This window comes from Babylonia areolata, chromosome 26 (assembly GCF_041734735.1).
Source record: "Babylonia areolata isolate BAREFJ2019XMU chromosome 26, ASM4173473v1, whole genome shotgun sequence".
NCBI classification, from domain to species: Eukaryota; Metazoa; Mollusca; class Gastropoda; order Neogastropoda; family Buccinidae; genus Babylonia; species Babylonia areolata.
This window is the reverse complement of record NC_134901.1, coordinates 28926359-28954271: the sequence shown is the minus strand read 5'-3', so window position 1 is coordinate 28954271 and position 27913 is coordinate 28926359. Positions and strand designations below refer to the sequence as shown.

The 27913-nt window shown below is 41.8% G+C and overlaps 2 protein-coding genes across 3 annotated transcripts; one reads left to right on the top strand and one right to left on the bottom strand.

The window, feature by feature from the left end:
* The first annotated feature begins 364 nt into the window (after positions 1–364).
* On the top strand, positions 365–18308 carry LOC143300129 (uncharacterized). Of its 2 annotated transcripts, none has more exons than XM_076613662.1 (7): positions 365–502; positions 3696–3879; positions 5236–5316; positions 6026–6215; positions 8389–8578; positions 10835–11037; positions 14087–18308. In XM_076613662.1, exons 2-7 carry the CDS (start codon positions 3696–3698, stop codon positions 14115–14117), a joined length of 879 nt encoding a protein of 292 aa, XP_076469777.1. In that variant the 5' UTR covers positions 365–502; the 3' UTR covers positions 14118–18308. The 2 variants fall into 2 exon arrangements, with proteins under 2 accessions (XP_076469777.1, XP_076469778.1); XM_076613663.1 differs by lacking the exon at positions 365–502 and adding an exon at positions 1218–1297.
* On the bottom strand, positions 15336–27753 carry LOC143300130 (AFG2-interacting ribosome maturation factor-like). The gene is made up of 4 exons (XM_076613664.1): positions 27413–27753; positions 26057–26236; positions 24163–24278; positions 15336–21086 (listed from the first exon to the last, which is right to left on the bottom strand). Exons 1-4 carry the CDS (start codon positions 27694–27696, stop codon positions 21043–21045), a joined length of 624 nt encoding a protein of 207 aa, XP_076469779.1. The 5' UTR covers positions 27697–27753; the 3' UTR covers positions 15336–21042.
* Positions 27754–27913: the final 160 nt, after the last annotated feature.

The window sequence follows — 27913 nt, the reverse complement described above, 5'->3', positions numbered from 1 at the left end:
AAAGATAATGATAATAATAATAGTGATGATAATAATAATACTGAAAATATAATAAAATAAAAAGACAATAATGATAATAAATAAGCAAATAAATGTAAAACATACAGACACACATACACACACACACATGCATAACAGATATGCAACAAACATGCAGTTTCACAGATAGGAAAGCACAAACAAATGCACATAAATGTACACGAGCCCCGATGTGTGTGTGTGTGTGTGTGTGTGTATGTGTGTGTAGAACAATATAAAGTAATAATACTAGTAATGAAATAAAAATAAAGGTCGCAGGTTCTTTGCTGTCCAAAATCCAAACCACGTTAAAAGGAATGCCGGGAGCAGAACTGAAAGTTGGCTGCTAAGGAAGCGGCAATATAGGTCACTATGTCTTTGATCTCGGCGGGGGGTGAGGACAGTTGGAAGACTGTCACGACCGCGAACAACAACTGAATTAGGACCCAGACAGACGGAGATAACCGACCAGGGACGAAACACTGTAAGCATGGGTGTTGTTCAGAAACTTCAGCAATATGTATATGCTTTATATGTCAGTGAACAAATCGTACAAAGTTTCCGTCTTGAACTGGCATTGTTGGAAGACAGGCTAAACGCCAGTTGCGTCGCAATACGTCTTTTTATTTTTGATCCAAATGCAGTTTTTAAAAATCTATTTTTCAACTAATTATATTTGGCACAAACGTGAACATGTGCATTCCACATACATGGTATAGATAACTGGATACAGTAATCACTTTTTTTCTCATTAAAACAAAAAGATCGAGTAAAACATAATCAGCTTATTTATCAGGTTTCTTTTATGATTGTTATCAGTTCAGATAAAAAGGAACAATAAAAATATACGCTTCTTTAAACAAAAACAATATGAAAAGAGTAGAAAATAACATGCATTGGGAATATTTCTTTCGTTTTGAAGGTCGTTGTTACTGCTCCTTGGTATCTCACTATCACTGTATGTATATATGTATATATATATATATGTTGTTTTTGTTTTTTTTTGTTTTTTTTTACTGTCACAGTGTCTGGTGCTTTTAACTTAAGGTGTCAGGTTACAACTTGTTTCTTCTGTGTAAACTTCCTCATTCCAAGGAAAATTACATGCTTTGGGAATATTTCTTTCATTATGAAGATTGTCGGTACTGCTGGTTGGTATCTCACTATATGTATAGTTTTCTTACTGTCTCAGTGTCTGGTGTTGTTGAACTTAAGGTGTCAGGATACAAATCGTTTCCTCTCAGTGCAAAGTTCCTCATTCCAAGGTTCTATTGGACAGGTAATGAGAAATAAGAAAAATGATATATCTGCTGTTTTTCTTTGTAAAAATTGATATTTAAGTGTGTTTTGTTGGTGGTCGTGGTGTTGTTTTTGTTGTTAGAGCTTGTGTATTAAAATGTTCTAGAATACATATTCAGTCAATACACAGAGAAATGTACACATTTACTTATGCATGCACACACACACACACACACACACACAGAGGTTTGCCACTGTATTCACTGGTCCTGAGCACAGACAGCATGTTTCTTCAGGCACTGTTTTGGGTAAGGCCCAGACAGAGGCAGTCTGCTGCATTTTGTAGCAGTCAGTGCATTGTTGGTTTGGAGCTGCTTTATAAGTAATGTTTCAGTTTCAGTTTCTCAAGGAGGCATCAGTGCGTTTGGACAAATCCATATGCGCTAAACCACATCTGCTATGCAGAGGCCTGACAGCAACATAGCCCAACGCTACCCAGGCATGCATGTATATTTGTGTACATATCTGTATGGATTTCTTCTACAGAACTTTGCCAGAGGACAACACTGTCGTTGCCATGGGTTCTTCTTCAGTGCGCCAAGTGCGTGCTGCACACGGGACCTCATTTTATAGTCTCATCTGAACGACAAGACTCTCAGTTTGATTTTCCAGGCAAACTTGGGAGAAAGGGTGAGAGCAGGATTCAAACCACACCCTCACAGACAGACAAGCGTCTTAACATTCTGCCACCGTCCTCCTTTGTAATGTCTCCTTTGGAAAGGCTGTTGCTTTTCCTTTCAAGTTAGGCTGTTTTCTCTCTCACAACATTCTCATGAGGCAATGGATGGTGTGAAGGCCTTGTTCTTGGTTCTTGAATTACTCTTTCACATATTGTACAACTTCAGGATCTTCCTTGTTGTTGGCTGCTTGTTTTAGTTGAACAGCAAGTCTGTCAGCTCGCTGTTTTTCTTTTGACACATGCATGTCCAGGGCAGTATATCCACATCAGTTTTTGCAAGCTGGATATCATGCATTGCCTCATGCCACACTGGTTGTTTTTTTTTTATGTGTGTGTGTGTGTGTGTGTGTGACAGTTTTCTTTTGACGCGGTTGAGCATTTTTATGGTTTTACAGCCCTGATATGGCCTTGTGCGGTCGGCTGGACTGTAAGCAATAATTAACAATTAACAATGCCACACTGGGCTCCCTATAACTCTTTCAGTGTTTTGTAGCAGGTTTGTTCAGTCAGTCTGGATTCTGACATGAAGATTTGCAGGCATACAAATGTGTGCCAGCCACTGAAGAGTATCACTGTTTCAACTTCCATTCTCAGGCTGGAGGTTGACTTTGTACACAACATACTCTTCCTTGATTTTTTTTTTTTCAGTTTTGTTTTACAATGTATCCCCAACTGGACTGATCTTTGGTGACTGAACCATTAGCATAAAACTGAAAATGTTATGTGCAATAAGTAACTTGATTTGGAAGGGAACTGAAGGTTTTGTAAAAGAAGCGAGTTGGGTGAAATTACACTTTGGTTGTCTTCGAAACCAACGCATTTATATGCATTGTATTGTAATTTTTTTACATTACTCTTTTGTCACAACAGATTTCTTTGTGTGAAACTTGGGCTGCTCTCCACAGGGAGAGTGTGCCGCAACAGTGAAAGATTCACCTTTTTTTTCTTTTTATTCCTTTTTTCTTTTCCTGCAAGTGTTTTTGTTTTCCTATCAAAGTAGATATTTCTGCAGAATTTTTGCCAGGGACAACCCTTTTTACAGATTATTTTCAGTAAAAAAAGTTCACTTGTTGGCTTCAGCTGGCTGAAGAAGATACAGATGGAGGTGGTAGCTGACAAGCACAACAGCCAAGGGGTTAAAGCGTTGGACTTTCAATCTGTGGGTCCTTGGTGTAAATCCCAGTTGTGGTGCCTATAGGGTAAGGATGGAGACTTTTCTGATCTCCCAGGACAACAGATTTGCAGACCTGTTGGTGCCTGAACCCGTTTTGTGATAAACATGTGCAAAAGATCAAATGTGCATGTTAAAGATCCTAAAGCCCATGTAAGTGTTCGTTGGGTTACAGAAACAAGAACATACTTGACATACACACCCAGAAAATGAAATACAGCTGCCTACAAGGCGGGGTAAAAACAGTGATTAATACATGTAAAAACCCACTTGTAAAGTACTTGTACTATTATATGAGTAAATATGGAAACTGCAGCCTATGAACACAAAAGAAATTTGGTCAATGGTTACGGTTAGCAGAATAGGCTCTGTGGGAGATAAAGGTATCATTTAAAGTGTGTGTGTGTGTGTGTGTACTGGTACATGCATACATGTGTGTGCATGCATGCGTGATTGTGAATGTGTGTACATGCATCCATGTGTGCGTATGTGTATGCATGGACGTGTGTGTGTGTGTGTTGATGGCAGATGGACCCTGCAGACCTTTGCCACTGTGGGCCGTGTCGGCGTTTCTGGCAGGATGTACTGAGGAACAGCTACCTGAACCAGGCCAAGGAGGAGGGAACCCTGGCTATGGGCAAGAAGGGCAAGGTGCAGCACCATCACGTCCGCCTGTCCATTGGCGACAGAGTCACAGTGCATGGCAAGACAGGTGGGGAAGAAATGGGGTGAGGGTGGGGGAGAAGGGGGGTAGGGTGTTGGATGTCATTGTTATTGAAGTGTGTGCCATTGTAATGGTTATGCCACACTTTATGTATTGTTGTGGCGCGCATGCCAGACCATCGGCTGCCCAAAAGGCTCTTCTATGGCGAGCTGCAGCAAGGGAAGAGATCACACGGAGGTCAGAAGAAGCGCTTCAGAGATACTCTGAAAGTCTCTCTGAAAGCGTTTGATATCAACCCTGACTCCTGGGAGGAATCTGCAGTAGACCGTGACAAATGGCGCGCTGCTGTGCACAAAGGCGCCAAGTTGTGCGAGGCCAACAGGACTGCTGCAGCTGTTGAGAAGAGGCAGGCCAGAAAGTCACGGGCAAACAAGCTCCCTGACAATGGTATGCCTGTCTTTGTCTGCCCCAACTGTCAGCGAACATTTCGTGCACAGATTGGACTATTCAGCCATCTGCGCATTCACAGATAGATTCATGAGCATCCTCCCTCCCACCCCACCACCACCCTCCCCCCATCCCCCAGCTGGATGACAACGATGGTCATCATCGATCTCGATGGACACACCACCACACCATTGTTGCTGTTCATTTGGAGGCAGTGTGTGCATGTATGGGGCATGGGTGGGGTTGCATGTGTGTGTGTGTGTGTGTGTGTGTGTGGTGTTTATTTAGAGGTTGTGTGTGTGTTTTTACATATTCATAAGTGTATGGGTGAGATATTTTTTGTGTTCCAGTTCAGTAGTAGGAGGAGGCAGTTTGTGTGCATGTGTGTGTGTATTTGTGTGTGTGTGTGTGTGTGTGTGTGTGTGTTGCAGTGGTAATAACAGTACATTAGTATGAAGCTGTTGAAATAATCAAGGTTCAGTCACTTCATCATCCATTTAGAATTATTGTTTACACTGGAATATTTACATGTATGATATTACTAACAGACACACACACACACACACATATGATATTACTAACAGACACACACACACACATATGATATTACTAACAGACAGACAGACAGACACACACACACACACACACACACACACACACACACACAGAGGCACAGACACCCACACACACACACACACACAGGCACAGACACACACACAGGCACAGACACACACACACATACACAGACTAAAGAACCATACCAGGAATTGTGCCGTTGTGTGTACCCCTGAAGCAGAGTGGCCATATCAGGGTGAAGCCAGCAAAGACAGCACAAGACAGGCAGCAGTGGAGTCTCTCTAGTGGTGGCCTCATGAACCACATTTCATACCATGATTTGAGTATATGTTTTATTTAGTTACTTTTGAAAACATTTACTTTGTACCGTACGTCTTGCAGGTTTTGTCAAGTTTGTGGACTTTGTGGATGACAGTATTATGGCCCCTGTGCTGCGTGTGGGTGTCCGGCTGGATGAAATGAGTAAGAACTATACGTCTGTTCCAGTGATAATGGTCCTCTTCATGACCATCATTATCATACATTTACAAGTGCCAGATGAACAGGAAAATATTTTCAGTTTTAGTTTCTCAAGGAGGCATCACTGGGTTCAGTGAAATCCATATGCATCACATCCACTAGGTCGATGCCTGACCAGAAACATAACCCAGTGCGCCAGTCAGACCCTCATTGCATGTATATAGAAAAAAAGTGTTCATATGATTTGCATAGAAACGTAAAAAAGTTATTTTGGAGATTTCCTTTGGGGGTGCTTTCATGTGTGTATGCTTGCATAATTGATGAAGAGAAGGGACATTAGTGCAAGAAGAATATGAGATGGCACTCTTTCAAGGATTTTGAACAAAAATAAGAGAGAGAGGGGGGGTGGTTGGGGGGGGGGGGGGGTGAGGTGAGGGCAGAAAGACAGAACCAGAGACTATTGAGTTATTCTTTGTGTTTTCCTTTCATTTCAGGAAAGATTATTCATGGTTGTTTTTGTAAAATATATTTTAAAATTCAGTACTTTTTGTTAAATCTCATATTTATCAGAGCAGTACAACAATAATCCATAACAGCACATGTAAACAGTTAAAGATGATGATGATGTGAGTGAGTGTGTGTGTGTGTGTGTGTGTGTGTGTGTGTGTGTGTGTTGAAGCCACTTGAAACATACCACATGGAAACTTTGCAGTTCCGGAGGGCAACGATGGAGTGTACCTGGGTAAACGCTACTTCCACTGCACGCCTGGCCATGGTGTGTTTGTGCGGGTGACGGAGGTGGTGGCGGTGCCGGCCCCCAACAAACGGCCGCCGATCTGGGGCAACACCATGTTCCCCAGCTGGCCCCTGGTCTGTCAGAAGAGGAGAGAGCAGGAAGCTGCGTAAGACATGGACCTGTGTCACTGGGAAACACAAGCGTGCATGCTTGCACACACCTGCATGCAGCCACACGCTTCTGTGCACACACACACATGCACATATACAGTTTATATATACAGGCATGCCACCTCAGACTTTCCCTCACACACAAACACACACACACATACACACTCAAACAACCTACTTGCCTTCACACGTACACACACGCATGTGCACACTCACACACACAAACGTGTGTGCGCGCACACATATGCAGGCAACCCAGGCAATTCTCTGTGTGTGAGTGGTGACACATGGTCAGAGGTGTGGTGAATGATGTTTAATGGTGTCACATGGTCAGAGTTGTGGTGAATGATGTTTAATGGTGACACATAGAGTTGTGGTGAATGATGTTTAATGGTGTCACATGGTCAGAGTTGTGAATGATGTGTGAATGGTGTCACATGGTCAGAGTTGTGAATGATGTGTGAATGGTGCCACATGGTCAGTCGTGGTGAATGATGTGTAAATAGTGTCACATGGTCAGTTGTGGTGAATGGTGTAGTAATGGTGTCACATGGTCAGTTGTGGTGAATGATGTTTAATGGTGTCACATGGTCAGAGTTGTGAATGATGTTTAATGGTGTCACATTGTCAGAGTTGTGGTGAATGATGTGTGAATAGTGACACATGGTCAGAGTTGTGGTGAATGATGTGTGAATGGTGTCACATGGTCAGTTGTGGTGAATGATGTGTGAATGGTGACACATGGTCAGAGGTGTGGTGAATGATGTTTAATGGTGACACATGGTCAGTTGTGGTGAATGATGTTTAATGGTGACACATGGTCAGAGTTGTGGTGAATGATGTTTAATGGTGACACATGGTCAGAGTTGTGGTGAATGATGTTTAATGGTGACACATGGTCAGAGTTGTGGTGAATGATGTTTAATGGTATCACATGGTCAGAGTTGTGGTGAATGATGTTTAATGGTGTCACATGGTCAGAGTTGTGGTGAATGATGTTTAATGGTGTCACATGGTCAGAGTTGTGAATGATGTCACATGGTCAGTCGTGGTGAATGATGTAGTAATGGTGCCACATGGTCAGAGTTGTGGTGAATGATGTATAAATGGCGACACATGGTCAGAGTTGTGGTGAATGATGTGTGAATGGTGTCACATGGTCAGAGTTGTGGTGAATGATGTTTAATGGTGTCACATGGTCAGAGTGTGGTGAATGATGTGTGAATAGTGACCACTGGTCAGAGTTGTGGTGAATGATGTGTGAATGGTGTCACATGGTCAGTTGTGGTGAATGATGTGTGAATGTGGACACATGGTCAGAGGTGTGGTGAATGATGTTTAATGGTGACACATGGTCAGTTGTGGTGAATGATGTTTAATGGTGCACATGGTCAGAGTGGTGGTGAATGATGTTTAATGGTGACACATGGTCAGAGTTGTGGTGAATGATGTTTAATGGTGACACATGGTCAGAGTTGTGGTGAATGATGTTTAATGGTATCACATGGTCAGAGTTGTGGTGAATGAAGTTTAATGGTGTCACATGGTCAGAGTTGTGGTGAATGATGTTTAATGGTGTCACATGGTCAGAGTTGCTGAATGATGTGTGAATGATGTCACATGGTCCGTCGTGGTGAATGATGTAGTAATGGTGTCACATGGTCAGAGTTGTGGTGAATGATGTTAAATGGTGTCACATGGTCAGAGTTGTGGTGAATGATGTTTAATGGTGTCACATGGTCAGAGTTGTGGTGAATGATGTGTGAATGGTGTCACATGGTCAGAGTTGTGGTGAATGATGTTTAATGGTGTCACATGGTCAGTTGTGGTGAATGATGTGTGAATGGTGTCACATGGTCAGTTGTGGTGAATGATGTGTGAATGGTGTCACATGGTCAGTTGTGGTGAATGATGTTGAATGGTGTCACATGGTCAGAGTTGTGGTGAATGATGTTTAATGGTGTCACATGGTCAGAGTTGTGGTGAATGATGTTTAATGGTGTCACATGGTCAGAGTTGTGGTGAATGATGTGTGAATGGTGTCACATGGTCAGAGTTGTGGTGAATGATGTGTGAATGGTGTCACATGGTCAGAGTTTTGGTGAATGATGTTTAATGATGACACATGGTCAGAGTTGTGGTGAATGATGTTTAACGATGACCTTGCAGGCAGGAGGAGGAGAAGAAGAAGCAGAGAAAGGCGGCCATCAGAAGCATGCAGAAGTCACAGACCACACTGCCCTCAATTTACTCACGGGAGAATCGAGCCAACCAGCTGCGTCGGGAAAGGATTTGCTTGGACAAGGTGCCAAAGTCTCTCACTTGGTCGCAAGAGGACCCCTTGGACATGGCTGTGAAGGTAAAACACCGCCAGTGTCAATAATCCAAGGTTTGGCCAAACACTGCCAGAGTAATCACACAAAAAATACACACACATAGAGGTGAAACAAACAAACAATTTAACCATACAGTAAAGAACATGAGACAAACTCACCTACTCTGATAATGTGAAGAGAGAAAACATTGGAGAAAGAGGACAGAGTAAAGAGAGAAAATACAGGAGGGCGAAGATAGAGGAACGAAATAACAGGAATAAAGCAAGGTGAGGAAAAGGGAAGAACTTGCTCAGAAAACATCCTGTCGTCATCAGAGCCCAGCCGGCACTACCAAAAGAGTTCATACACCCACATTCACACCTTCCTAAAACTCACGATCTCCAACTACATATGCATCTTGAATGCCACGACTAACTGGAGCATCACACACAACATGCACAAGGCAAAAATATCCAGACACCCCTGTGGCATTACCCACGGCGGCACAAACCAGTGCGTCTAGTTTCAGTGGGGATGGAGGAAAACAGCGGGTAGGCATGTAGGGTAGATAAGCTGGGAACCCAGACAGACACACAGGCAGTTTACGAGGGCAGCACTCTGCCACACCACTAAGTTCACACTATTCTCTGCGTAGTGCATGTTACACAGGCAGTGTGTACAGCTGTGAACAGCTGTGTTGCTACTGATAGATTGGCAGAAACAGGGTGGTTTATTTTTTGACATAATACTCTGTGACAGGATGCAACAAGTTGGGCGCTATGGGTGTGACTGGATGTGTGATTCTCTGACAAGTTTTTTGGTACCAAACATGAGTAGGTTTGTTTCCTACATGCTGTATTCAAGCAGCACAAAAGTTGGCCAGCACATGTTCTATGCAGACTGAGGAACACACACGAAATGTGACGCATATACAAATAGGTGTTGTGCGTGCTTACTTTTTCGGTTTGAGCTAAAACTTAAAACATAATACACATGCATGTCTCCACAATACAGCTGGAAGGGAAATATAGATGATACTATTACACTATTACCTAGAGGTGGCAGACTGTCAGGTTGTTAGTGTCAGTAGACAACGGTCAGCTCCACTCAGAACAGCTGCCAGCCACCTCAGTTTCACGCTTCTTTCAACACAAGAGAGAGACAGATGGACACAGGCAGAGACAGACATACTGTGAAACAGAGGCATGTCCACAGAGAGAGAAAGAAAGGGGAAGAGAAACGGGGGAGATGCAGAGAGAGAGAGATGCACAGAGAGAGAGAGAGGCACAGAGATGCACAGAGAGAGACGCACAGAAAGGGGGGAGAGAGAGAGCAATTTACATTGACTTAGATGTTTTGCATGTCAATATGCATGCCTTTGTATGTGACATGCATTCGTCCACTGTAAAAGAAAAACCTTGACGATACCATGCTTTTAGTAAACAATCATAATCTAATGTGCAGACATGCATAAGTTCTGAACTGGAAAATCCATCTGAATCTTTGTTTGCAGAAGGTAATCCACTAAGTTGAAGTGTGACACGAAACTCGCACATTTTTTCCTTTCAAAACAAGCCTTTATCTTTTTTTAAGAACTTGTTCACCACCCAGCAAGTCATTTATTGTCTGGATTGGATTGCCTGTGGAGACCGGAAGTGGAGTTGCCACAATACCTGGTGGCAACACATCTGCTAGGAAGAAAGATCTGAGTGCACGGGATCGAATCCCACACTCAGCAGTATTCCCCCTCCACTACACCTTGAGTGGTGGTCTAGACACTAGTCATTCAGATGAGATCATAAACCAGGTTCCCGTTTGTGGCATGCAGATAAAAGAACCCATGGCAACAGAAGGGTTGCCCCTGGCGAAATTGTGAAGAAAAATCCACTTTGAAAACAAATACACTTGCCAGCAGAAAAAAAAAATGCATTAGTGACCTGTACTATAGCGATGCGCTCTCCCTGTGGAGAGCAGCCTGATTTTAACATAGAGAAATCTGTTGTAACAAGTGACTAATACAGTGCAGTATAATAGAATATGTGTTTCTTGAGGTCTTGCAGATAAAAACCTGTCACACCCTGACTGGGAGCACCCACCAACAGCATGACATTTCATGGGTAAGCTGTGCCTAGCCCACCACCTGTCACCCAAAGGGTTCACATCTGCTGATACGTCTTGGTTTAAACATGATTTTAATCTCAAAAGCAAGTAAAGACATTGCAAACACTTAGAGCCGCAAGAAGCTGAAGCTTGTGGTGTGCTGAAGCGTCTTTACTGCTTCTTCCCCCTTCTCCCAACAGGATCAGCAGAGCAAGAAGAAGAAAAAACCACAGGAGGTGATTTGTGGACCCAAGCCACCCATCTTGAACTTGCCAACCTTGAAGGAAGTGTGGCTGAAGAAATACCCCGATCCTGACAAAGTGGACCGCATGGAGGAGACGCTGCAGAAGCTGGTGTCGGCCTACAAGGAGGGATGCAAGTTCAAACAGCTGTACACGCACACGTGAGGGAAAGCAGCTTTTTGTCCTCTTTGATCAGTATCTGAGATTTTGAAGTGTTGTGAAAAACGTTCTTTATTACAAGATTCAAAATACTTTATCTCTAAGAGAGAAATTGTTGACATGTTCAGCAAGTTCAAGCAGCTGTATGTGCACACGTGAGGGAATGCAGCTTTTTGTCCTCTCTTATCAACATCAGAGACTGAAATGTGAAAAACTTTCTTTATTGTAATATATGAAAATACTTTTTTTTTTAATCTCTAAAAGAGAAATTGCTGACAAAAGGGCGACATATGCATTACATCCACTGAACAGCACAGAGTCCAGCCATGCTCCCACATTCCATCAAGAACACCCATTCAGAGTAAACATGCCCAACAAAGCAAAGGTCAGATCACCCATGTCAAGCTGTGCTTCACACAAAGAGCTTTCAGTTTTGTCTTTGAACCCTGTGTGGAACACCTAAAGGTAAACTGATTCTGCCTTTGTCAGAAACTACAGTTTAAGTTTCTGTTTCTCGAAGAGGCGTCACTGTGTTCGGACAAATCCATATATGCTGCACCTCGTCTGCTAGACAGATGCCTGATCAGCAGCATAACCCAACGTGCTTAGTCAGGCCTTGAGTGCATGCTTACATATTTGTTTACCTATTAGAGTGGATTTCTTCTTCAGAATTTTGCCAGAGGACAACACTCTCGTTGCCATGGGTTCTTTTTCAGTGCGCCAAGTGTGTGCTGCACATGGGACCTCAGATTATCGTCTCATCCGAATGACTTGTTTTGATTTTCCAGTCAAATGTGGGAAAAAGGGCGAGAGTGGGATCCACAGAGTCTCTAAAATGGTAGCTGAGCATCTTAAACATTTTGCCACCTTCCTCCAGAAACCAGAAAACAGTAGAAAAAGGAAATGTTTAATTGAGCTTTCTTTCACATGTATATTGTGCATAGCATAGGAAGATGACAAAGTAAAGAGGAAGATAAAAAATGCATATGGCAGTAACTAAAAACAGTCATTGAGCATTTGTTTTATCCTTAGATGTGAGGTTTGTGAATATGTGTGTTTGCTGTTATACCCAAGGCTTTGATAATTAGATATGAGTTTTAGTGCTTCTCAAGTCATGGAAGAGGGATGTGTGTCTATAAATAGGACCCACATAAAAATGTGCAGGTCTAGAAGGGACCTCCTTAGTTCAGTTTCTGTGATCTGGCATTGTATTGGATAATCTTACAGTCACAGCAGATTTCTCTGTGTGAAATTTGGGCTTCTTGTTCCCTCCCTGGTGGAGACTGTGTCACAGTATCAGTATCAGTAGCTCAAGGAGGCATCACTGCGTGCGGACAAATCCATACACGCTGCACCACATCTGCATGTTGTCACATGTGTCACAACAGTTTAGCACATGTATCTTTTTTTTTCAGTCAAACACTTCAAAACTAATCAACAGATAGTTGTTTGTTCATAATCCAAAGAGAAATCTGAGCATTCCTTTTCATTTGCCTCCCCACCAGAAGTAAATTAAGATTTAAAGGGGGGTAATAAACCTGTAAAGTGCAATAAGTGGCAGCAGGATAATCCTCCAAAGCAGCAGGATGATCCTTCCAACAGAAATGAGAAAGATAGTGAAAACGGTCCAAGCGTGTTACCTTTGCCAAAGTGGTCATTTCCAGGTTTTTTGCCCAAGTTGTGATTTCTGTCAGCAAATGTGTCAAGTATTGTGTGAAGTTTGCTGTGGGAACATTGGCACTCAGAGGACAGCTGAAGAAGTTGAACTGGAAGAGTTTGCATAGTCCGGCGTGGACAGCTGATGCTGAATCCCTGTGGCTGTGGAATGGAATGCCTTGTAGCAAGGCGTTAAGAAGCACCGGTGACCAGGAGAGTATGGTGTTATTTCCGGCCCCTGGATTTTAAGGAAAAAGTTATTTTGAACACGTACAAGGCCCACTCATCTGATAAGTTGCATCTACCAAAAATCTCCAAAAGTAAAAGTCCTCCAAATTGATTGATTGCAGCTCTGTTGACGTCATTTCCTGAGTACTGATGTCATCTTATTAAACTGGATCAGTATTCGAGTATCAGTATTCAAGATGTTTTCATCATCTCCATCCACGTGATGACAAACATCAGAATGTTGATGAAATTGTCGTTTTGTGAGAGGTTGCTGTAAGGTGCAGTTCAACTGACTGCTGAAGGATGTCTTGATAGTTGTGAGGAGGGGGAAAGGTGGGGAGGGGTGGACAATCTGCTGGTGTTTTCAAGTCTCCAGCCACAACTGGCACAGCACTAGCCTTCTACACCACTACTTACCAGCTGGAGAAAAAAGATGAAAAAGAGGGTGGGCGGCTGAAGGTGGGGTGAGGGGAACTTAAAAAACAGGGGTGGGGGTGAAGGGGGTTGAAAGTTACTTTGTGGAGGCAGGAGGCCAGTCTGGACTTGAAGCAGTCCAATGACTCATCAGTGACAACCCCCTGGGGCAGCGTGTTCCATTCTTGGATGGTGCAGGGGAAGAAAGATAGCATCAAGTGGTGGTCAGAATTTAGTTTTCAGACACAGATAGGGAGCATACAGCTGAAAAGACACAGGGGTCAGATATACTTAAAACTTTTGCGCCTTATTGGCCGGAAAATATTATTAGCAGTAGTGGGAGATGACTTGCCTATTGACCAAGGCCTTGCAACGTTTCACTGTGTTTTGTGTCTCATTTGAATTGGGTCTCATTTGCACATAATGTGACATATGGGTGGGTTGTTTTAAAAAAAAATTATTTATCGTAGAAAATTGATATTTCAGTCTACTGGCTGCACCAGTTAGAACACGGCACACATTTTTGTCAGGACTGAAATTAGGCAGCAAGTTCAGCATCAGTCGTATAATTTCTGAACAAAAGGAAATTTCTGTTGTTGTTGTTGTTGTTTTTTTGTTGTTGTTGTTTTTTTTTGTTTTGTTTTTTGTGTGTGTGCAGTGTTCAGTAAAGATTTTTTCTGCATTGTTTTTAACTAATTTAAATTTCATCTGCTATTCTTAATTTTGGGGAAATCATTCCAATGTTTGTTTCAGTAAGATCCTCCTTGGGTATGACCTTGCGTGAGCAAAGCTTTGTGTATCTGAGAAGTACCATATCCATGTATTTCTTTGTATTTTATTGATCTTTTAAAAAAAAATTGCTTTTTTTGATTGTGTGTTTGCTTGTTGGGTTTTTTCCGGTATTTTGACTGTTGCTCAAGTTATTCTGTGGATTTTTGTGTTTTTATTGTATGCGCTGATTGCATTTCACTTGTCTAATCATGCATTGCAGAGGTTGTTAGAGGGAGGTGATCTGGAGTTAGGTGGAGTGATTATTTATCATCAGCTTGACATGAAGATTTGCACCTGTACGATTTTTGCGGGCTTTTGCTTTTCCTTGTATTACAAATGCAGTGTTAATGTGTATTTTTGCTTTATTTTTGTCCAGAACTGTACGTGTGTGTGTGTTGATTTAATTTGAAGTTCCCCAGCCCACACAGAGTTGCAGCGATTATTGAGCTGCAGATGCTGAAGGCTTCTTCAGTTATAAACAATATTCTATACAAGAAATTCCCTTGCATTTCTATTGCTGTTTTTCTTTTGTCATCTCTTCCTTTCTCATTCTTATATTCTGTGGACACGTTCACTTGTTTGGGTTAAAAACAATATTTTGGTATAGAAAATCTTGAGTATATGTTATCTGTTTGATACTTGGTCATTTTTTATTACGCTGTATTTTTCAGCACCCAGGTTGTATGAGTTGACAATTGGTAGAATTTAGTTAAGTATGCATTTTTTTTTTTTAAAGATTTGTTTATATATTTATCGTGTTTAGGTTCTTTTCTTCAATCCTGTGTTGTGAAATTGATGGAATGGTCAACATCAGAGGCCTACTCTGGGTTTTTGTGCATGTGTATGACTACAGGTACTTGTGCCCAGGCATCTCTGCCAGGTGGTGTTTTTTTCAGCTTCCACAGGCTCAGTGCTGACAATGTTATCTTTGACATTTTGTGACTGGAATTTCATTCCTGATAGTGCCCAGTTTGGGTTGCTGGGCTGTTAACTGGAAGCAAGCAAGTGAGCCATGAATGGTATCAGCTGGCTTGTTCAAGACTGAACAGACTGGAAAAGATCTGTGGGCACCTTGTGCCACAGCCGGAGAAGAGAGTTAAGTATATGAGAGAGATGGATCAGCCACTGCCAGCTTCATTACCTGCATGTGAAATGAGGTTCATGTTCTTCAGCAAAGCAGTTATGAATTTTTTTCCCCCTGTTGCTCACTTTGAAGAATGTTGAAGATAGAGGTGTAGGCATTGTCTTCCAACATCCACCATATTGTGATATGCTGTCCAGCAAACCTGGGTTCAGTGTTGTCTTCCATCTGCCATGCTTGTAATTTTATAATCTGCTGGGCAGGAGGGAAAAAAAAAAAGCTCAGGAATTTCATTTACATTTGTCAAAATCTGTGATGAAGCTGGGCCAGATGTGAAAGAAAGGGTATCTGTAGAATGTCTGTGGGTAACAACAGGTGTCCAAAGAGACTTCTTGCCCTTATATTGTATGGGTGGGTTTTACCACAGACCACGTTTCAGCCATAAGTCCTGTAGGTCAGGAGTCATCACCACCCAACACAGTATCTCAAAAGGGTTTCTCAGGCCTTGTAGAATAAGGTTTGGGTCACACGAGGACTTTTCATTACGCTCCAAGATAAGATGCAACTCATGAAGTAACAAAAGAAATTATTACATCATGTGAACAGCCACTTTTTGTCATATTTTACCCCTGAAAATGGAGAATGGCTGCCTATGTGGTGGGGGTAAAAATGGTCACACATATAAAAGCCCACTTGTGTACATACAAGAGAACGTGGGAGTTGCAGCCCACAAAGAAAGAAGGTCCTATTTTCAAGAACATGCAGTAGCTGGATTGTAAACAAAAGGCAAACTGAATGGACAGGGTGGCTGCACTTCTCAAGCCAACACTGAACTGAGCAGACCTGATTTTAGTGCAATTTTTCTGTATGACTTTTGAAAAAGTGTGCCCCCGGAAGAATGCCTTTCGAGTTTGTCCATGTGTTTAAGGAAACAGTCTTCTTCCAGGGCCACAGTTTTCAGGTGGTACAGAGAATTTCGACTCTGAAGACTGACACTTGAAGATGGCTGCTGTACTGACTGTCCAGTAACCGTGGTTGCCGAGGACAAAGTAACCATGGTGAAGTCATTGATTAAGGACAGTCCCAGAATAACATACCACGAGATTCAGCAGGAACTGGGCATTGTATCGGGAAGCTTGGCATCAACAAATGTGCATGTTGGGTCCCTCACAACTTGACTGAAGAGGTCAAGGTGATTAGAGTAGGATGGTGTACCCATTTGCTGAGGAAATTCAGTGGAAGGTGGTTGAATCACATTTATAAATCCTAGCTGGTGACAAAACATGGGTCTTTCCATATAAACCAGAATTAAAGCAGTGGTCGACCAAGGTGAGGACCTACCTGTGAAGTTCAAGAGATCAAGGAGTGCCAACAAAATGGTGGTGAGCATTTTCTCCAAATCTGGCCCTGTAGCCATGATACCTCCAGAGGAAAGGAAGATAGTGACCTCCAGCTGGTACATCAATCACTACCCACCCAAAGTCTTTGAGGAATGGTGCAAGCGCCGCACATGCACGGGGTACACACGGCCAGCTGCTCCACCACAGCAACGTCAGCGTTCACAGTGCGGCAGCAAGTGTGGACTTTCTGGCCAAAAACAATGTTCAGCTGGTCACTCCTCTCTCTGCCTTACTTGCCAGACCTGGCCCCCTGTGACTGGCTTCTGTTTCCTTTCACCAAGAAGCCGGTCACAGGGTAGGTGTAGTTGTTCTCAGAAAGCCACGTCTCAGAATGTACTGAGCAGCCTTTGTACTACATACCTTCTGGTTATGTGCAAGAATTCTCTGACTTTAACCTGAAGGTATCATTTTTCGAGACTTGCCCTGTCCTGGAGGGGAAACCCCCCCAAAGCTTTTCATATTTTCCACGACTTTTCCAGCAGGGCATGTGGCTATCTCTGTAGTTGTTTGCACTTTGACAGCAGCAGTTTGTTTGGAAGACCGGCTAAGGCTGGGAGATGTTGCTGTGTTGCTGTGGTTGGAGGAAAGAACAAGAATCTCATTCCTTCGACCCAGTTTTCAGGCTGTCTGTCTCTGAAGTGTTCTGGAATCATTGTGTTTTGTGTCTTTTGACTGTTTAAGATGCATGTCTCTGATAATATGCCTGCAGTGTCACAGTTTTCGGCAGGAGTATATTCAAAAGAGTGAAACGTGAGCAATCCCGATATTTTTCCTTTCTTTGGTATTGTGGGGGCAGGGGGTGGGGTAATTTTTTATGCACTGAGGCAACAATAGCTCATATCTGCAATGATAATTATTCATAAGAAGCATGTCTGTGATATACAATCTGATATGAATTTGTCCTTCACTGCAATATTACAGTTCATCCCCTGTCACTCTCTCCTGTCAACTGCTCTGATTTCGTTTTCACAATTTGTCCCGTCTTCCATAATTGTGAAGGCCTGTTCAGACAGAGGTATGTGACTGATTCAGCAACATGTTTCAGTCATGTTTCATACATAATATAGCCACATTACATTGATTTTAGGACTGCTTCATTATAACAAACTGACTGATGAAGACGACCCTTTTGGGTAGAATGTGATAGGTATGACAGACAGAGAAACTGCAGAGAGAAAGAGAGAGAGAGAGAAGACACTGGAATGACTTGAGGCCATGAGCCCTATATGAATATAGGGCAGTAACAGGAATTTTCAAGTTATATCATAAACATTGCAGCTTCTTGCATAACTAACTCCAATCTAAACTAAGATACAAGGGTCTCTCTAAGCTGAAATGCTTTATACAGATACAAAGCAAAACTGATTATTGTGTCTTTATCATAAGAGAGAGAGAGAGATATATAAATAGACAGATAGAGAGAGAGAGAGAGAGAATTTAGCATGTAGTAACACATTGTACAAAATCCAAATCAGACAGGGTCGGTTACTGATTTCTTTATGTGTATGGATGACTTATTTGAACAGAATGTAAACACATACAAAGTAACTTTAAGATGCTGTGATCTCATTCAAATTATTGTTTTAATGTTTGAACATAGATGTGATACACATTTCAGTTCAGGTCTGCTGCTGGATTTCCACATCTCATCACATGCTGCCACACTCCTTAATGCAATGGAATTTTCATTTTAAGAATTAAAGACTTTTCAATGTGTATGTCATTTCTTGGAATCATTTGGGTTTTTTTGTTTTGTTTTGTTTTGTTGAAGCATGTTGTCTGGAGGGGACTTACACAACTAGTTTTAAAAAACAGACGTTTGTGATAAATTCATATAATACAGATGTCAGTATAAAAATACCTGTGATCAGTGTGAAGGGTGGCATGGGACATTACTGTGGCAATGTGCTGACTTTCACTGGTGATATTTTTGTCAACACCTGTGAATTTTTGTGTGCACATTTTGCATATGTGTTAAGCCTATTCTCCCTTGCATGCACTCTGCTTTTTGGTTGAATTGCAGAATTTTTACAGCCTCTTCATTTGGCTGCACATTTCTGCTGTACTGATTAAGTTTATCAACAAGATGGTTACAGGTTTGGAAGATATCTGGCTCTTGTCAACTTTGGCAGCCATGACAGGACTGTTGCAAAGTATCTTATGTGTCCATGACCATCAACTCCAGTGTTCACTTGTACATACAGCAGGCTTTTATCATATGAACGTTTTACCCTGCCACGGAGGCGATCATACTTTGGGTATATATGATTTTCCTTATTCCATTGAATGCTGACAGGATCTTTGACGTGCATATTTTATCTTCTGCACACTGAGATTTCTCATAGGATGGAATTTAAGCACTGCGCAGCTGAATGCTTACACATATATTCTTGTAAAAAATCTGAACTCTTCCTCCATTACACTTTGTAAACTTGTTTATTTCCAAAATGGGTCAGTGCAGACTCACCTCAAACAATTCTGTCAACCCAGGTTCTGTAACACCAGTTGGCATCTGGCTTGAACTGCCTCAGTGACATGTTGCGCCATATATCACAGTCATTAACAATCTCATTATGCCACATCATAGGGATAAGTCTCACAATGTCACTGTGATAAGGGTGTCACTGTGAAGACTCTCACTGATAACTGTCTCACACTGTCAACTGCCTCACACTGATATCTGTCTCACACTGATAATTGCCTCACACTGATATCTGTCTCACACTGATAACTGTCTCACACTGTCAACTGTCTCACACTGTCAACTGCCTCACACTGATATCTGTCTCACACTGACAACTGTCTCACACTGTCAACTGCCTCACACTGATATCTGTCTCACACTGATAATTGCCTCACACTGATATCTGTCTCACACTGATAACTGTCTCACACTGTCAACTGCCTCACACTGATATCTGTATTACACTGATAATTGCCTCACTGTGGTGGCTGCCTCACTGTGATAACTGTCTTTTACTGTTAACTCTCAAATTGGTAAATGTCTCAGTTTAACAACTGTCTGAAATTGTTAACTGTCTCACACTGCTGACTGGCTCATGCTGATAACTGCCTCACACTGCTGTCTCGCTCTGATAACCGTCTCAGTGATAGTTGCCTCACAAAGATAACTCAAATTTATGATGTCTCACACTGGTAACTGTCTCAGTGATAACTCAAATTTATAACTGTGTCACACTGTTAATTAACTGACACATGCTGATAACTGCCTTACAGTGATCACTGTCTCACACTGATAACTGATTCACACTGATAATCTGCCTCAGTGATAACCATATCTCTCTGATAACTCCGTGATTACTGTCTGAGAATCTCACAGTGGTGACTGTCTCACTATGATAACTATCTCATACTGATAACTCTCAAATTGGTGATTGTCTCAAATTGGTAACTGTTTCACACTGTTAATTGGCTCATGCTGATAACTGCATCACAGTGCTGTCTTGCACTGATAACTGTATCACCATGATCATTGTTTCAGTGATAGCTGTATCACTCTGATAACTGTCTCAGTGATAATTGCCTCACACTGATGTCAGTGATGACTCTCAAATTCGTAACTGTCTCACAATGTTAACTGGCTCATGCTGTTAACTGCCTTACAGTGATAACTGTCTCAGTGATAACTACCTCACAAAAATAAATCTATAACTCTCACACTGTTTATGGCTCATGCTGATAATTGTCTCAGTGACAACTGTCTCTCTCTGATAACTGTCTCAGTGACAACTGTCTCTCTCTGATGACTGTCTCAGTGATAACCATCTCTCTCTGATAACTGTCTCAGTGACAACTGTCTCTCTCTGATAACTGTCTCAGTGATAACTGTCTCTCTCTGATAACCGTCTCTCTCTGATAACTGTCTCAGTGATAACTGCCTCACAGTGGTGACTGTCTCACTATAGCTGCCTCACTACAATAACTGTCTTGTGCTGATAACCGTCTCACTGTAACTGCCTCACTTCGATAACTACCTCACACAGATGGCTGTCTCACTGATAATGGTCTCACACTGATCCTACAACTGTCTTACACTGATGACTGCCTCACTATAACCGTCTATGATAACTGTCTCACACTGATAACTGTCTCACTGATAACGGTATCACACTGATAACTGTCTCACACTGATAGCGGTCTCACATTGATAACTGTCTCACACTGATAACTGTTTCACTGTGATAACAGTCTCACTGTTTTGACAGTCACACAGAGAAAACTGTTTCAAGGTCACACAAGCCTTCCAAGGTGACCAACATAATCTGTCTCAGTTCCACAGGTCACTGGCAAAGCCCCACAGATCCTGCAAGTCACTGACCAACACGTCATGTGAGTTTACTGTGTTGCCAAGGGTGTCTCTGATCCTGCCTCAGCGACAACTGCTGAATCATGGGGGATAACTGTGACGCCCCACCAAACGTGCTGTTGCCATGCTGTCACCTCTTTTCACCAACAAACAGCTCTACTCTGGTCAGGTAATCTGAAACACGCAAGGAAGAAATTGCTATGAAAGTGTCTGTTGGCTGTTTTCAATAACCATGTACTGTACAACAACAACAACAATTTTTTTCTCTCCAAAAGTCCTACAAAAACGGTTTTCCACATCTTCACCATCTACAAACTCCACCATTCAGTTGTCGAATCAAGTAGTAATAAAAGACAAATATAGAAAAAAATAATGAAAACTATATTTTTGGTATGTATTTATTCTAGACTGAAGTCCAGATAAAACCGAACAAACAAGATGGTTGACCCAGATAGTTTTGTTTTTTTTTCTAGTTCACCATGCCACAAGAGTTTGAATGATGGTTTGGTTGCAACACTTTTGGATGAGATGACAAACTGAAATTCTAAGTGTAGTACATGCTTGGCACATACATGTAAAGAAAAACAAAACAAAAAGCACAGCAATAACTGAATAAGAGAGCTGTTCCTGACAAAAATCCACAAAATTCAAATAATGCTCAAAAGTAATATTATCATGTTAAATGTTGACAGGATGAGATAACTTAAAGAACAAATACACAAAATATTTTGAAACAAAATGAGAAAATACAAATCTTTTTATACTATTGGTGGAGATGATACTGAGATATTACAAATGTGTTTGACATTATAACTAATTGCAGTTATCATATTCTCCTACACTATTGTGTAGTTCTATTCACAAACATTCACAGTCACACTACCACAACATCACCAACCAACCCACACACACTGGTCTACCATGTTACAACACACACACACACACACACACTGAAGACAATATTTCAGCTTGAAGCCGTTATATGGGGCTTTCACAATAAATGAAATCTCCAAAAAGAAGGCTTCAAGCAAAAATATTGGGTTTTCTCAACACCCACTTTCAAAACAACCAGACTCCCAAGTTACCGATGTATTTGTTAGGGTGTAATCCCCATCAGGATAATCAGAATGGCTTTGGTTGATCAATATTACTTTTGTTTTCTACCATGTTTTGGTGCTCGCTATTGTTGCTGTCAAGCTGCAAATCAACAATATTCCAGTCACCTATTCTGCACTATACAACCTGGCAGCCATGATGACATGCTCAATAACTTTTTGCTCTACAAAACACACATGAAACATACTAAAAATTATGCCTAAACTTGCTGAGAAATTGCTTCAAACACCCTGCAAGCAGTCAATTTACAATAATCACATGACAGAACCACTATTGATTATGCGATGACCCGTGAACTGCTGCTAAAACCATGGTTGGGAGCGACCAAGGTCCCATGTGCAGCATGCACTCAGCACACATTAACCTTCGCTGGCTGTCGCTTTTGACTACACACGGAAGCTCATGTGGGTTGTCCACGACCCATACCTTTAAAGAGACAAAAACCTGTATATTCCACCAAAGCTTGTGTGAGTCGTGCACAACCCATACTTTGTAAAGAGACGAAAACCTGTATATTCCTCCAAAGCTTATAACAAAATAGAAAAGGAAAACATATTGTAACAACTGATTACACACACATGCGCTGGCACACGCATACACAGACTCACACAAACACACACTCAGAAGAAACACATGCTCATGCATTCACACACCCGCACACACACACACAACTGATTACATACACAAATGCATAACACCACATGCACATACACACAAACCCTACTTATGCACACAGAGATAGAGAGAGAGAGAGAGAGAGAGAGAAACTGAGACAGACAGCGACAGAGGGAGACAGAGAGAGATGACTCATAGCATCCTATACACGCACAATCAAGATATTCAGTCACACAGGTACATGCTGTTAGATAAAGGGATGGGAGGGGATTATAGCTGAAGACAGGCGAAAGGGACGGGGGTAGTGGGGTAGCGAGGCTATTTGAAAGTAAAACTTCTGTATTTTCCTTCACTAATTGCAAATTAAACCTTCTGAAATCACTATTAAAAAGGTATGGGTCGTACATGACCCACATGAGCTTTCGAGGGGTGACCACGTTTTTTCCTCTTTAAAAAGCATGGGTCATACATGACCCACACAAGCGTCCATGTGTAGTTAAAACGCCACCTTTAATTGCTCAGTAACTAATTAATGAATTTTTTTCATTTTTTGGCAAAAGTTGGCCTTTTAGGTGTAGGAAGCATTTTTGAAATTTCGTAGAAAAATATTAAGAATTGGCTGAGATATTTGTGTTTTTGTACCCCTCTGGGTCGTGTACGACCCACGATAGCCAGCGAAGGCTAAAGAGCCAATGGCAACAAAAGGGTTGTCCATGGAAAATTCAGAAGAAAAATCCAGTCTGATAGTATCATAAACATGTGTATGTTTGCGCATGATCAAAGCCTACTGAATGATACAGGAAAGGAATGATAGAGCCTGAAGGCAGCTGTCAGTCAGCTCTACCCAGGTAGGCAGCCTGTTGTGCAAATGAAAAGACTGTAAAGTGCTTAGAATATGGTATCTAACTGAGGACAGGTGCTAAATAAATAAAAATCAAGTATCATATCACTATCATTTCCATGGCTGGAGTTTCAGCTGGTGGGTCATGCATCAGCTGCATACAGGCCATACAGTCTGCTTCATTTCCCTTTTTTAGAACTGTTACATAGGTGTCCACCTGAGTGTAAGTGCACATGCATACACAGCCATGCAACAACCCAAACAACTAACCGACCCAAGTAGAATCACATCTGCTGCACACACACACTTAAAAGAAAACGAATTTATGCAGTTTTTCCCAGTAACTCCAAAGCATCAAAACTAAAGAATATGCAGACACACTCTGCATTCCTCAACCTGAACACAATAATTTCACACTGCAAACCTGAAGGGCCAACACTGCAACGCACACACACACACATAACACACACATTCACTCACACCTACATACACACACATACACACGTTTTCTCACTCACAGCCAACACACACACAAACGCACACATTTATTCACTCACAGCCACATACGCGAACAGTGATTTTTTTTTCCATCCCAAACAGTCCCTGTCCACACCCCACTCATCTAAAATCACTCATGGTGAAAATTTGTAAAACAACAGAACAAACTGTACAGCCAACCTTTGATGGTGTTGGTCAGAACGTCGTCCTGGTCTGTCCACTGGAGCACCAAGTTGTCTGACTGGACGCCCTCCCCTGACATCACTGACTCCAGCAGGTGAACCTTGCTCCAGTATCTGACTTTGGCTAAAGACTCATCATGCTGCTTTTAGTCTTTAGTCTAAAGATGAAAAAAAAAAGGAAGAGGGCTTAAAAATGCCCTATTTCATATGTCAAGTTGGTCACATACTTGGGGTCTTTGCTGAAGTGTGTGAAATACTTCATATGCTGCCCTGTGCCACCACAGACCTCCATCAATTTATGATGAAACTAACTTTATACAGTGGATCATCATGGATGAAAAGAAAGACACTAATCTCCTGAACAGTCGATTGCAGTAATTCTCACCAAATCACAATTCCATTTAAAAGTTTTATCCCCCAGCTGGCTCAAATTATGAAGTGAATGTGAAAGGAAATAAGATTGATTTGGAAGAAAACAGAAGGCAAATAAAAAGATTAGTTCCCGCCCCCCCCCCCCCTTTCTCTTCATGGATATTTTATCTGTAAGAGTAACAAATATCACCTAGGTTTGTCATGTAGATGAGGGCAATAGTACCATCCTGCACTGAGGCCAAGCATTTCACTCCCTTGTCTGAAGGTGGTCAAGACACAGAAGGTGGCCCTTCAGGACACCATGTGGTGTGATGGCCTGGAGGTAACGCGTCCGCCTAGGAAGCAAGGGAATCTGAGCGCACTGGTTCAAATCCCAGAGTCGCCAGTATTTTCTACCCCTCCACTAGACCCTAAGTCGTGGTCTGGACGCTAGTCATTTGGATGAGATGATAAACCAAGGTTCCAGTGCATGTAAAAGAATCCACAGCAACAAAAGGGTTGTCCCTGGCAAACGTCTGTAGAAAAAATCCACTTAAATAGAAAAACAAATCAAATTGCAGCCACACAAAAATTTTTTTAAATGGGTCGTGCTCTCGGTGTAATCACACGCTCTCCCTGGGGAGAGCAGCCTGAATTTTCATAAAAAGTAATCTGTTATGTAAAAAAGAGAAATACAATACAAATCTCAAAAAGGAACATAGGGCAATGATTTGTACGTTTCTCTCCACAGATGGTCTATTGCCAGGACTAACAGGTTCATGCCAGAAACCATCTGGGTGACCTGGCTGCTTCAAGAGCTGTCCCTCTGGTGACCTCCTGCAGGAGGGAGGCCATCTTGAAAGACGCACCACTAAGTTACATCAGGGTCTTGCTCATCATTACCACTCAAGTCACATATATCCTGCTCAACAAAATGGTGAAGAGGATGACACTGGGGTAGGCCCAATGAATCATGGCTTAGTCCATTCCATGTGGAAGACACACTTGGACCTCATAAGTTAATGGAGTCTGCCAGGACACTGAAGATGCCTGTTTATGTCAGAGGTCACTGTTGCCAGTGTTGGCCATAGGATGAATAATGGCTGAAGTGCTGTGCACTGAATGGAACAGTCACATTAAGTTGTGATTAACTGGCTGAGCCTGAATTAGGCCTTGAGGGCCATCTCAGTACTGTTAGTGTTAGCCACAAAAAAATGGCCAACAAAAACAAGATATAGTTTGTGCACTATTCTGACATAGTATATTTGACATCAAAGTCTGCCATATATCATGCCACACAACTGAAACATGCATAATGCAATTACAAGCAGACATCTCTTCAAAATACAAGCATCATTTCATTTTAAACTAAGCACACTGTTTTCATTTTTTTTAATGTGGACAATCTCATGAAACATATATTTTTAAAGTCCACTTGATTCAAGCTGTGCTGATGCAATTCTAATTTATACGATAATGACCTTTTAGTTATCAGAAAAATGGTTGTACTTTTAAAGCACATACACTAGAGGGAAGGATACTGCTGGTGGAGCAAAGTGTCCACTGTTTCCAGCCATTCCAACATGTCTGCCAGGGAAAAGCAGGTCGGGGAATCAGCACACACGGTGGCAGCGTCCAGCACCGAGGAGTACTTGTGCACTAAACTCCATGATGTTTCACAGTACTTCCTTGTAACTTCTTGCTTTTCCTTCAAGACTTCACTGTCTCAGAGAAAAAAAAGTTTCAATTCATTTTCAAAAACAAATTCATGGACAAGAATGGGTTAAACTACTAGAACTGTCTTACCAATCTTCTTAAGATGACAGAAGCACTATTTTCGTAACTTTTTTAGTTTCTTTTTCCCAGGAGAAAATGTGAATTAAAAGCCCATGGATACTCAGTGCAAAATGCTGGTCTACAGGTCTGAAAAGGATCAGCTGGTGAGGAATGCTCCAAAATAATATTTTCAGTAAAAAAAAGGTATGGCAGATGGTTCTTATTTTTCTACTGTTCTATTGATTCTTTTTATCACCCTGCCCCCTACACACACACACACAAAAAAAAAAAAAAAAAAAAAAAGAGAGAGAGAAAGAAGAAAACCAAACTAAATAATAGGGCGGTCACACATGTGAATGTTTTAAAAGATGATATTAGGTTAACATTGCCAAGTAACATAATAACCTTTAGGCCTGACTGATTGTAATCCCCATTGGAAAGAGTATTTTGTAACTGCAGTCTGTACCAATCATGCAGGAATATACTGATCACTTAAATTTCAATACAAATATTTCACGATTTTTCTACTCCCCTCCCCCCCCGCCCCCCCCCCCCTTTTTTTTTTTAATATATAATATATATATATATACATTTATGTAATAGCACTCCACCCCACTTTTTTCCCCTCTCCTCTTGTATACATGTATGAATATCTTTATCATATGTTTGTTTTTGATTCTGTGCTTATTTTCAAAAGAATCCAAATATCAAATCTTAGAATGTGATTGTTTACCATAATTATACCTTGGATTTTAATAAGAAAAAAAATGGTTAAACCCTTTTAAAAGATAAATGAATGGACGGTCAGTTTAAGTGCAACAGCACTGGCTAAGAATGTCCACATGCCTCACAAACATCCAGATCATCCTGATGGCCCAATGTTCACAGAAGCAAAACTTGCACTTCTTTCCTTAGTAGAGCAAGCATGCCCAGGCCGAGTACGTATTTTGTGTGGAGGACTTGTCTTATGACAGAGAAACAACCAAGCCTTGTGGCTCAAAACTTAGTTAAAAGAGATCTTGCTGAATTATTATACAAGCCTGATTTCAGGCTCTTCAAACACACACACACACACACACACACACACCATACTGCACCTCTTGTGAAATCATCAATCTTACATCATAATCTCCAGTTCCCCCACTTTCTCCGCCATTTCCTCTCTGATCTTGCACACCAGTCGCCCTTTTAGGTCAGGAAATTGTGCAGCAAACGGTAACACGCTGCAGTCCGCTGATGCACAAAACTCCGACTGCTCCAGAAAAGTGGCCACTGTCCGGACAATCGGTAGAGTTTCTGCCGTTACAGTCTGCACAGCTCCGCTAAAAGACTGAATAGCTTTGAACGCTTTCTGCAGGTTTCTTTCCAGCGCAAGACGTCCCTTGTTGTCTTTTTCTTCTTCCATCTTCGCACATTGACGCGTATGAAAACGACGAACAGAAAGTGCACGACGGTAGGTTGAATAGAGTTAGTGCCCTTGGAGTTGGTTTGTCTCTATTTGTCGTAAACTGTACAAAATACAACCATCTGCACAAAATATCTTCTGTCGCGTTTTTTGCTCTTTCCTTTCCTCCTCCTTCTTCTTCTGTTGTTTGTACTTTTCCATCTTCTGCCCCTCCCCA

Excerpts from the sequence above, each read along its gene's own strand:
- LOC143300129 (XM_076613662.1), top strand. The coding sequence starts at position 3,696 with ATGGACCCTGCAGACCTTTGCCACTGTGGGCCGTGTCGGCGTTTCTGG. Across the intron at positions 3,880-5,235 it reads CACAGTGCATGGCAAGACAG|GTTTTGTCAAGTTTGTGGAC; the intron begins GTGGGGAAGAAA and ends TACGTCTTGCAG. Across the intron at positions 6,216-8,388 it reads AGGAGAGAGCAGGAAGCTGC|GCAGGAGGAGGAGAAGAAGA; the intron begins GTAAGACATGGA and ends ATGACCTTGCAG.
- LOC143300130 (XM_076613664.1), bottom strand. The coding sequence starts at position 27,696 with ATGGAAGAAGAAAAAGACAACAAGGGACGTCTTGCGCTGGAAAGAAAC. Across the intron at positions 26,237-27,412 it reads GGGGAACTGGAGATTATGAT|TGAAGTCTTGAAGGAAAAGC; the intron begins GTAAGATTGATG and ends TCTCTGAGACAG. Across the intron at positions 21,087-24,162 it reads TCTGACCAACACCATCAAAG|ATTACCTGACCAGAGTAGAG; the intron begins GTTGGCTGTACA and ends TGCGTGTTTCAG.